At 43.0% G+C, this 12177-nt stretch overlaps 1 protein-coding gene across 1 annotated transcript in view; it reads left to right on the top strand.

The window, feature by feature from the left end:
• Positions 1–12177, top strand: part of DDRGK1 (DDRGK domain containing 1) — a 38865-nt gene that overhangs the window by 18851 nt on the left and 7837 nt on the right. The window contains exons 5-6 of the mRNA XM_083835787.1: positions 8679–8801; positions 10899–10937. Coding sequence (XP_083691913.1) covers positions 8679–8801; positions 10899–10937 — 162 coding nt within the window. The remainder of the gene's footprint in view (positions 1–8678; positions 8802–10898; positions 10938–12177) is intronic.

Here is a 12177-nt window from a genome sequence, read left to right as displayed (position 1 = left end):
AAGACATTTTTCCCTTCTGTTGAGGGATAAAGACATTTTTTAACAATCTTTTTTCCGTACGTTATGCACATATGAAAGATCGCATAGATACGATCTATTTTTTCAAGGGACATTTTACTCTGGTTATTCTCCAAAAAATCTTTTATTTCTTGAACTCTGTCTTGTTCCCTTTTCATCAATAGAAGGCTCCCAAATTTCAGCAATTGATTTGTATGAGGAGAATGTCAGTTCTACAACACCAGGGTACATAACAGGGTCCAAGACTTTGGCTTAAAAAACTTAAAGAAAATTCCAGAGGACCAAAACTGCAGTTCTGAGGAAAGATGTACCAGTTCAGAAGTATCTGGCAGTGGCCAAGGCGTAACCCTGAGGTTGGATAACTCATCTTGGCTAGTCTGAGCCACTGCTGTGCGTAGCTGAGCTGTTTTGTGACACAGAACCATCAGGCCTGGCTTCCTGTGGATCTCTGTCTCCTGCTTTTCCCCTGCTCGTGCAATTTGATAGCACCAGCTTCTGCCTTGTGGTCCATGTGACCACTCTCCTTTTCTCTTAAACCTTCCCGTTTTCCCCCCTTATACTTCCAGCACAGAAAGAGACAAGACGAGCTCTGGCTGCGTATAAAGCACCCATCTGTTGCACATCCTGCTTGCTGTGGGACTTGTCCATCCTGCAGGCCAGAGCATAAGAAAGAACTCAGATGGCAAGTCTTCCTCTAGCAGCGTATCCTTAAGTGCTTTGTCCCCACCCAGCTCCCTGACTTTCTAAATTATTTTTCGTAAGATTTTAGGAATTTACTATCCCTGAAACCCTGAAGAGTTGGTTGAAATAAACTAGAAGAGCCCAATGCTCCGGAGGGAATCAGGAGGGCACCCTGGCTGGGTGCTAGCATTGCTGCAGTGTCACTTCATTTAGAGGAGGCCAACAAGAGGTCAGTTCCTTTCAGTGGCAGCCAGCGAGGCAGGGGAATTACTGATCAAATAGCAGTTGAGCTTGGACAACCTGTTCCAAGTGGGCTGTAGCCCAGGACAAAGATGCTATCCTGGTGATTCCCTCCAAGTTTGGCCTAGGGTTTAGCAGTGCAGCTGGCTGATCAGGATCAGTCAGCCATGGTTGAGGAGTTGAGTTGCAAATAAGGGCGCGATTCTAACTAGGTAGAGATCTTTTCACACAGAAAGTGCTTATTAACATATTTAACTTTTTTTTTTAGTTGCCTTCTGTTCGGTTTAGGGCTGAGTAATTTATTTTGGTTGAATGAGAAAAATGTCATTTGTTTTGGTTTTTATTTTCAATATTCCTGATAAAAACTGTACTAAAACACTTTAGGTGATGGCTTCCGTGGCTACTTAAATTCTATAATTTTAACTTTTTTTTTTTTCTGGGTAGTGTCTTTCTCCCCAGTAATTTTTATCAGAGCAGCAAACCAACCCACCAGGCTACATCACAAATGTTATTCTGCTACTCTGTAAAAGTGTATGCAATTGTAATTATTTTTCGCCTGGGTCTAAGGTTGATAATCCATTTCCAGTGCGGATCAAAGTAAATGTCTCTGACAATATTTAATACTCTTCCTCAACTGTTTTCTAATTTTTTTTAAGTCTGTCTTCATCTGAGTCCTTAACAGGAAGCAGAACAATTCAAGACGTGTACGTGTTGAGGCTGTGTTGCTTGAGTTCCTGCTTCAGTCAGCCCCGAAAGCAATCTTACAGGGAGCGTGGTAATAACAAGACTTCAGTGCCGGAGACTTCACTTAGTGATAGGAGGGAAAATGAACTAATAGATACTTGATTTCTGCATGTGTAAGCACAGCCTGTCTTTATGATCATAACATTTTATCTTTAAAATCTTGTTGCAAACTGATTGTATGGTGTAAAAGATGCTGCCTTTCTATTCCAGGCCCACATAAGAGGACGAGGGATCGTTGGGGTTTTTGTTTGTTTTTGTGGAATATGTGGAATGAACTGTCATTCGTACATTCCGCTAGAGAAAAGATTCGTCATTTCCACAGCTAACATTTTGTCCCCAGTAATCTCTTGTGGACTGTGCATGTGATGCAACTATTCCTCTAGATAAGTTTTAAGATGGAAAGGCAAAGTGACGAAAGGTAGCTCGAGTGGTGATTGATAGTCATGAAATTACAAAACAGACGGTAGCTGACTACGATCTTGGAGGCAGCTTGGTTCCTGACATTTCTGTAGTTCACATAATCCCACGGAGCACCAGAAATTTAGAGTTTATTACTGAAGTTTGTCTGAGAAATGTTACGGTTGTCAGATGGCTTCATTATTTTTCCCTTTCCTTTTCCAGTACATCAGGTTATTTCTGCAGGTATAGTGACAGCAGGAAATCTGTTCTTAGTTTTTATTTCTTTATTCTCCTGCACTTCAGGAAATGTATTAGGACCAAGGATGAAGGCTTAAGACTTCCAGAATAAATGTCTTAACTGCATGAATTGGCCATGTTCTCCTGCTGCACATTCGAAGGTTGGAATTCAGGCTTTCACATAAATTTGGTGGCTAGGCTTTATTTAATTTAAATACAAATAAATTTAGTTACTGTATTTAGAAGAGAACTTAAGTGATGAGCATCCAGTCTCCAAACAGCTTTGTTAGCTAAACTTCAGTTAAATGTTGTGTTTTTTTTCCCCAACCTCTCTCCCAGGAGCTGTTACCCAAATTTTGCTAACTTCTGTGAACGCTGAGGTTGGCTTTGTGTCAAGGAGAGCTTCCTCTCAGCTGCACCCTTAAACTAATGGCTGAAACCTATCCAGCAGCACTGCGTTATTCCTGCCCCGTTAAACGCTGCCTAAAAGTTTGTCAGATAAATGAGGGAAGCCAAACAGAGGAGGATACAAAATCATGGTGTAGATCTTGTAGAAATCCCCCAGTGTTGATCTTTGATAAAGTCACTGGGACTGTTAACCCTTTCACATGCATCCCACGCAATGGTTTGAGACATGGAGTCTAGTGGAAATAATGAATTCTCAGGTCAGATGAAAACCCACTTTCCTCTATATGCAAACAGACACCTCTCTCCAATTATTTTGGGGCAGTTCCACGCAACAATGTGCAAGTGGGAACTATAGCTTCAGAGGGGCTACGGGGGCTAAAATCTTACATATTCTTGAGAAAAATAACTCCCTGGTTCTATTCAAATATATTTGTATGCACATATAAATAAAATGTGGTTGCCCCTTGGCTCCAGCGTTGCGGACCAGATAATATATTTTTAAATTCAAGTTTCCTTTCCAGTGTTCTGCTGACCTGATTGGCTATGCATGCGAGGAAGCTCCTTTATAATTGGCATTTGCTTCAGCTCTGCTTTACCCTGGGGATTTCCCTTTCACTCTTGGAGTTTTTTAGTGGTGAGATGGTTTACCAACCGACACCTTATCAATGAGAGCGAACTTCCTCTGATGTTGCAAAACAGTGTCTCTATACAAAGCCTCGCATATTGCTCGCCTAAGAGCTTTTTTTTTTTTCCTGTGCACAGGGATTTTTGTAGATTTTACTCCCTCAGCCTACCTTTGCTCTGCTAAGGAAACTGCTTATGCAGATGCAAGGCTCGTGGTGCTCTCTTCTATATTAAAATGCAGCATTGCACAGGGTGTGCTGTCTGCAAATCCGTTGCAGTGTGAACTGCTCTTGAAACACAGCTTGATACAGTAGAGAAACTGCCGATCTTCCACTGAGCAAGCTATCGGTGGTTGTGAAATAAAAGGCCACAGTGGGAGTGGGGTCTGGTGTTTGTTCACTGTTTTATTAAAACAAGGTCTGTGTTGCTCAAGCACAGCTGTGCCCAGAGTTTCCAGAGTCAGGAAACCTCGTTTAGGCTTTCTGCTTTGCATTTAAGTACCTAAATAAAAATGGGCTGGATCTTCAAAGCTGCAGGAATGGAGGATCGGCTAATGATCCCAAGGGTGCTGCTGGAGCTTTTGGAGACTAAGACCCCGAAGTTTCAACTCTTTGATTTGACACTTAATCGTGTAAGAACTGGTACCAAGTTTCAAAATGTTGGATTTTTTTATTCTGTGTAGTATTATGTGAACATCAAGGTGTGTGTGCTTCTCAGCAGAGGCTTTCACTAACTGGTTGGAATTTCAGTCCCCTCCTCATCCACAACCAGCATGGTTCTGGAGGCTGGTGGAAACGACTGAGCTTCAGCTGAAGCATCAGTTCACACGCTTTCCTGAAAATTAACTTCTTTATTAGTACAAAATGAAAAGCTTGCAGCAGACTCTCTCTGCTCTGATTTTGGTGGGATGAGGACTGGTAGGAAACGCTTATTCTGCCTTTCTAAAGGTTTTATTTTCTGTCTGAAAAGTGGCAAGGGGGAGGAATCTCAGAAATCAATCTGCTGTGTCATATCATTTACTTGTAAAGTCCCTGTTTGCTTCCTGCAGGACCTGCACTAACAGCACAAGAACTGGATGTTAAATGAGGGGGGTTTCTTTGGTCCGTGAACCTCAGAGCATTTGGCATAGGAACCGATGTGCTTTCCCTCATTCTGCCTGTAAGAAAACAGCTGCAGAGAAGGAACAATTGATAGCAGTTGGTGACTGAGGAGAGTCCAGTGTCTGCTCTACCTTCCTAACTCACAGCGAGATCTCTTCCACCTAGCAGTAGAATAAGCTGCCTATAAACGATGTGTTTGTCAGCAGCTTGGCCCTTTATCTGATTTGGAGGAGCCGTGGTGCAGCACACAACCAGCAGTTTGCTCTCAGGGAAAGCTGCTTAGGCGAAGCTCTCAGAAAAGCTACTTACCATACAGGCCGATATTGCTTAGTGCCGGTGTCACCTTAAATGGGTTACTGCCTTGAAAGCTAGCAGCTGGTCCAATATCTTCCTGCTGGACAGTACTGTAAGGGTCCTCACCCTTTGTTAAAAACAGTAATGCGTGATAAACCTTCAAAGGCTGTAACCCCTCAGCCAGCCCAAACAGGACGGTTGCTCAGGAAGCATTCCCAGGATCCAGCAGGCTTTGTGGTCCCAAGAGCCAGGTGCTTCCAGCTAAAAGTGTGAAAAGGTTTTCAAGTTCCTCTGGGTTTCAGCTGATAGAAGGCTGGGATCTCGTGCGGTTGGCACAACTGATGTTTTCGATGTCACTGAGATGATCACTGAGCTCAAGGTAAGAGGTGGAAGGAAGGCAACGATCTGAAAGGAGCCTCACGGCAAACCCAGGTCCTCCGTGGGCAGGGGGGAACACAGGGAGCCTGCAGAGCAGTGGAAGGACAGGGTGCAGTGGGAAGTCAGAGCTGACCACGTCTGGTGTAAGAAGGGTGTTGAAAAGTGTCTCCCAAAGTGCCAGAGATCCACAGGCTGTGTGGGACTTGGGAAGCTGGGTCTGTGCCATGCAAGGTGTCAGGTGAGACTCACAGCAAGCAGGCAGAGTTGGTCCAGTAGTGATTGATAATGTGGCTGTTTGGTCAGAGAAAGCAAAGGAGGAGGAAATATTTGAGTGATTCCCTTTTCTTTTTTTTTTTTTTTTCCCCTCCTTCTAATAAAGACGTGATCAGAGTGGAAGAGTTTGTCCTTCAGGTGCGTTACAGTAAAACCGATCGAAAACAAATCCACGCTGTGGCAGGCCCCCAGTTTGGGTAAGGTTTAGGTGGGTGAGGACAGAAACGAACGTGCTTCAAAAAAGAAAAAAAAGCGGGCAGCTGAAGGTGAGCATCAGCAGTTACCAAATTTCCGTGCTGCTGGGATTTCCCCAGCACCCCACCCATCACCGAAGGGAGGTGGCCCAGCTATTCTCTCTCCCCTAAGCACACATGCATTACCACTTAACTCCACCACAGTTAATATGAAATTAGAGTGGGGAGGGGCAAAGAAACCTGACGAGTAAAGATGTGGGGTTTTTTAAATTCATATCGGAGCTGAGAGCCCCCGTATGACTTGCATGAAGCCATACACGGGATCTGCTTAATCAGTAGGCTCAGAGTGTTTCTGGGGGTTTATGCATAACCCACAGGTTGTTTTTCGTGGGAATGCAACCTGTGTGAATTTGACCCTACACCTTGCATGTAGCTGCTGTATGCCTAGCAGTCTCTCACATGCCCAAGTGTGATGGTGGAAAAACCAGCTAAATGTCCTGCTAACAGACAGTGGGGTTTCAGCAGGGTTCCCCCTGCCCAGTTCCCGCTGCTGCTGCTGGTTGCTTTTCCCAGTGCAGTTGTACAAAGTCATCTCTCCTTTTGCTTTGAACCAGTTTACAGGTTGGCTAAAGCCTTTTCTTTCTGTAGCTCGAATCGTGGTTCAGTTTGGGCAGTAAGGTACGTGAGGCAGTGCAGGGAGTGGCTGGGTTTTGAGCTGGTTGATGAAAAAGCTTCTGGAAATGCTTAGTGTTATGGAGGCCTCTACCACCAGCAGGAACCACGAGGCTCGGAGGGCTGACATGCTGTAGCTATCAAAGCAGTGTTGCAGACCACCTGGAGACACACTGCTGATCACAGTATGAAAATTTAGGATCTGGAAAACAGACTGATTTGGGCTTTTAAGGAAACCGCAAATGCAGGACTGGTAGCTGAGTGCTTTGCCGGTCTCACAGCAGGCACACCTACAAGCGTGTGTTGAAAATGGGATTACTGATACGAGTGTGCAGGTATGTTTTGAAAAAAAATTAAGGTTAAGGTTACCTTCAAGCAGGTAAGGAAGGTGGGAATGGGTCTTGTTTGTTTGTTGTTAGACCTTCCAAACAGGAAAATAGTGCTCAGTTGTTGCTCTGTTGTAAATCAGACATTGTCTTTTTAAATTTTTTTTTCATAGACCTATCTAGAAGTTATTTGGCCGAGCACTTTTCAATTTTTGCCATTTTTTTCTCATTTCAAATCACGTTAAATCACAACTTCTGTAATAGACGGGGGGAAGAACCTTATTCTCGTATTTCCAGGATCAAGATTCAATTTGATGTACTTACAAGAAAGAACAATTGCTGTCGCTTCCAAATGAAATGCAGTTATGTTGTTCTTGGCACCTGTAATGCAAGGAAAAAATTACTGCTGGGCTTTTGCTAATAATCATTATGGTGATGAATGACCCAGAAAATGGTCTCGTTTTGTCTCAAGAGCTTCCTCAGATCTGTAATTTATTTTTTTTTCCGATGAGATAGAGGTTAAAAACGGCTTTGACTTTTCAGATACAGTAAGATCCTCTTAGTCCTGCTTTTCTTATCCTTGAAAGTTGTTGACATTCCTTTTTGTAACTTCTTAGGAGTTTGGTTAAATGTGATTGGGACTTAATATACTTTCTCTGCAGTTTTAATTGAAGAGCCACACTCCCGTGCCTATTTCTGATATCCTGCTGGGTTCTGGCTTTACACAGTCTCTTTTTCAATACAGACATTTTTCAGTATACTTGATGACCTGTTCCTGTCTCTTCCTGTTTTAATGGAACAAGTGTTTGCTTTCAAGCCATTTAGGGAAGCAATTACCATATTAGTGTCAAAGATGCAGCGTGACAAGTGTTTAGGAATCAATACAGTTGTTCTTTAGCAGATCGATTCCTGTGCTGATAGTAAAGGAAAGCACAGAGGCTGTCGCTGAAACTCGAAGAATTCACGTTTCTAGGTATTAATCCATCCTCTGCGATGTGATAGCAGGCAGAGGCTGGTGGAGCTGGGATCTCATTGTCCTGTGTGCTGCACAGACATAAATTGCTCTGCAGAAGAAACTCATGTAAGGAAACCTTTTCCTTCTGGGTGAAGATAAATGTGTAAGTTTTTGAGACTAGCAAAAGAAACTTTGAAAGAAAATCATAGAACGCTGCAAACTGATGAGCCCCAAATCAAATCCTGTTCTTATCCGACATACTTTTTAAGTAACCTATCACATTAAAAACTTTACATTGCAGTTTGGCTGTGGATGAGTGACTCCTTCTACATTGCCTAGTATGCATCACCATTTCACTGGTTTGGGGCTTAGAGTTTTCTGGGTCAGCAATTTTATTTTTTTTTTTTTGCACATGATTATGAAGACTTTGACATTTTTCTCAGTTTAGGTAACCGAACGCATTTTTATTGCACATAACTAAAAGTGGAGCCTGTAGGCTTTGATTAACAGTCAAACTTGTAAAATAATCTCTTTATTTTTTAATGCAATCATATCTTTCTCCCTAGGTACAAAACAATTGCTACAGTTCTTTACATCCCATGCAGACATACCTTGCTTGCATGTCTTCGGGGGTTGCCCTAAAACTCTTACTTCACACACACAAGTGGGCACCAGTGTAACTCCGCTGCTCTTTGTGATCCCTCCCGTGGGACACCAGTCATCTCAGAGCAGAATTGGGGCTAGTTACTGAAAACGTGGATGTTGCATCAAAGTACATTTAGGGGCAGGAACTTCCTGTCACGGGAGCTGCAGAAGAAACGTGTTCATGCAAATTAAGACAACAGTTTGCTATATAAGAGTGGTTTTTTTCCCCATGTTAGACCTGTTAAGAGCCAGCCTAGGTGTATTCTGTGCAAGCTTACACCACCATGTCACATGGCTTCTGTCTTAAGAGTGGCAGAGCACCTTGTGAATTTAATGATGCCATCGAGGGAGAACCTGGATGCATTCTAGAAGCTTTTTTTCTGCCTGTCGTAGTGCAACCAGGCTGCAGATAAAGGAGATGCTCCTGTACTTAGAGCTAAACCTCCTTTGGGGAGGAGCAAACTGACCACTTGTCATCTTTTCTGTCCAGGAAGAGGAGAAAAGGAAGGCGAAAGAAGAAGAGGAGAAGAGAGAGTACGAAGAGTACCTGAAGCTGAAGGAGAGTTTTGTAGTTGAAGAGGAAGGGGTGGAAGAAAAAATGACAGAGGAAGAGGTATGTACGTTAGTCTGTTACTGCAGTTTCCTTTGTCTTTCTTAGACTTGGATTGTCCTTACTACATTCTGCCTCTCGTAAAATGGGATCAAACCAAATGTTTTTGCTTTTAAAAGTTAAGCTGTGTAGATGGTACATGTTAACCTGGAGTATTTCCTGGGGAATGCTACAGTTCCTCATTCCAGGCTGCCAGTTAGAGTGCAATTGCAAGAGACATTGCAAGTGCATGTCTCTGGAAATGAGTCCTCTCCTCCCTTTGTGTAAGGACTGAAATAAAACTCATCCCAGGAGTCAGACATCCTTACTTGCTGTCGTCAGCTCTGCCCTACCCATGTACCATGTGCTGGTGAGCCAGGTGAAAGCAGGGCTAAACTTGTCCACATATCTTCAGGGAAATTGTTAGGGTTTTGGTGTTATTTTCTGGAGGAGCAGAGCTGCTGCAAAATGAAATGAAAAAAATCAAACTGAGACAAAACTTGTCTTGTAACACTCCTGGTAAGAGAAATTGCAGGACACAGACTAAGTGCCTGTGGGTTTTCCACTGGAAAGCCGTACGTTTGGTGTTGCAAGTGATTGTTGTTTTTGATAGTGTTTCGAAGCCTGCATAATGTTCTAGCCTGCTCCTCCTGTGGCTGCCTGCAGGCGAGCTGCTGGGGATGGTGGTTGAAATGTGATACTTGACATAATAGCACTGCAAACTTGAAAAGGTTCTGTTGTGGGAGGCAGTGTTCTTAGTCTGCTGAGAAAAAAACACGTTAGACTAATTTTAATTGCTGTCAAATGCTGAAATGGCTCTTGGGTGGCAGCTGTCAGATTGGAACCATTCTGTAGATTTCATGATGGGTAACTTTTTTTTTCCGGGGTCCTGTGTGTTTGTTCCCCTTGCTCCTCTGCTCAAGTGCCCCTTTCGAACTGAGTAGATTTGCACTTAGCATGACTGGGAGTGGCTTTGGGCCAAGGTGCTTGTAATTCATCAGAACACCTTGACCTTAGATGTATGTTCTCCCTGAGGAACCCTTCCTTTTTAGCAGAAATTCCTCCATCGTGCTGGGATTAACACTGAGAAGTTGTATCTTGCTATTGAAAATCCCTTCAAAACCAGGTTAGGAAGCTAGAAAGCGTCTATTGACAGGCAACTGTGTGAGCACAGACAAGGAGAAAATAATTTTTCTATATGTGGGAGCGGGGAAGGGTGTTCCTGGCTCAGAAGAGCCTGGGAGGCAGTTGATGCACGGATCTCAACATAAGATATCTTTGGTAAGGGTGGGGAGGTAGAACTTTAATAGCAGGCAATTTGAAAGTCATCTTCAGAAACAATCACAGGTACATAGTTATTTGGAGACATCCGCCCTTGAAAGATGCCAAGCCGTCCTTCTGTCTTGTGGCTGATGATGCACGGAGGCATTCTGGTGTCCTGTTACAAACTCTGCCATGTGGGGTTGAGGGCAGCTTGCCGAAACCCCTGCTTGAAGTTAAGGGCCTGAGCCCAGAGTTAAGCAGTTAATTAAGGCTGATTGATTTCCAGGGTTGCAGAGTAAGCTGATCTCCTGTTAGCTGAAATGCACATTGTTTGCACTGCCTTTGAAAATTGAGCCACTTCTATTAAAATACCGGATTTCAGGTGCATAGCTTTGAAAAGGGCTCGAGCTTCCACATGTGCTGTGCAGCTGTGTGCTACACTTGACCATCTGCCTGAGCCATCTCCTGAATCACTCTGTACTTTACAAAACTGTACAAAATGTCCTCGGTGTGTATATGTAACTTAATACACGATGCGCAGACTCACCCAGATGTGGTTATTTCAGGGTATGTATGATGTAAAGAATAAAAGATTCCAGGATTTCCTTCCTTTCAGAAAAGCCTTAAACACAAATTGTGCTTGAGCCATGTTCTGGCTTAGAAAATACCTATCACATATTCCTAGTTAAGATTAAATCTGTTTTTTCCCCATTTCAGAATCTCCTTCTCTGTGTGTTTTTGTAAAAACTTTGGAAGTGTGCATGCTAAACGCTTTTATAATATTTGTGCTACGCAAGTTTGTGATGCATTTAACGTTTATGAATTTAAAGTAACAATTGTTTTCCTTGCTGTATCCAGTCTCGCAGCTTTCTAATGGAATTTCTCGAGTTTGTTAAGGTAAGTTGGTCTTTCTCCACCTTCCATATGTGAAATAGCTGTGTCAAAGAGCTGACTTGCAGAAAGAAGAGAAATCTTTACTTCCTCTTCGATATACTTAAATATTCAACAAGTAACAAAAGTGATGCCTTAGATAAAACCTTCATTATTTACTTAATCATGCATGAATGTGTTCCATCATTGCAAACACGACATACAATTATAGCTTTGTCTTGGCTTTTGGGGGCAAGATTGTAGCTCTTACCCTGATTCATAAGGTAGGTGTGCATGAACTCTGCACCTGGCGGGTCACCCTCAGAGTTTATGAACAGAAACGTTTGCTGTTGAGTGGGATTTGGGACGTTTGAGCTTCTTGTTTGTGAATATCAGCTACTGATTTAGAAAGCAATCTCCACATCTCTGCTCAGCATGAATGAGAATTGCTGTGCCAGCATGTGGCCTGCCAGGCAGGATGTGTTTGTTTAAAACACTGGCATTGTAAAGGTCACTCAAACCTTCTGCGTGGTTTCTTTTCTCGCTTTTATTTGTGCAAATTACAACGCTGTCTTGATTTTTTTTTTTTAGGGGTGTTTAAGGAAAAGATCACTTGTTTTTAACAGGGTGTGTTTTAGTCTACCTCTCCTGATATTACATGGTTGGTTATTTAAGACCTGTGATGTGTTCATGAGGTTTTCCACTTTTGATCTGTAACAAATTCTTCTTCTCCACTATCGGTATATCAAAATTCAAATGTGCTTTTCTACTCTTAGTCTAACAAAAGTCATGCAAATCTTTTGTCCTAATTAGTCCCTTTTGGCCTTTATTGGAAACTGGACTCTTGTCTGAGAACATATTGCAAGTGTGTGAAAAGTTTCACAGTAAGCAAATCTCCCACATACTCAGCGACCTCCTAACCATTCTGTTAACCCAGAACCCCGCTTTCTGGGCTGGTTTTGCATCTCCACTACCCCAGCAAGGACTCGGAGTTGCAGACATGCGTGTGTCTCCTGTTAGTTTTACACCAGGAGTCAATTTGAGTGATTGCTCTCCAAGTCCGGAAAATGCCTTGATGGTTCCAGGGTTACCACAAAGCTCTACTGCAAGCATCTTCTGCTGTGCTGCTCTCTGCCTTGTCTGTGATTGGGATTTTTGGTATATCCCATCACCACAGGGCCACAGTGGGAGGCTGTGTTCGTTTCACAGAATCTATAGAATGGTGTGGGTTGGAAGGGACCTTAAAGATTATCTGATTCCAACCCCC

The sequence above is a fragment of the Anser anser genome (genome assembly GCF_964211835.1).
Source record: "Anser anser genome assembly, chromosome: 4".
NCBI lineage: Eukaryota > Metazoa > Chordata > Aves > Anseriformes > Anatidae > Anser > Anser anser.
This window is presented reverse-complemented; position numbering and strand designations above follow the sequence as displayed.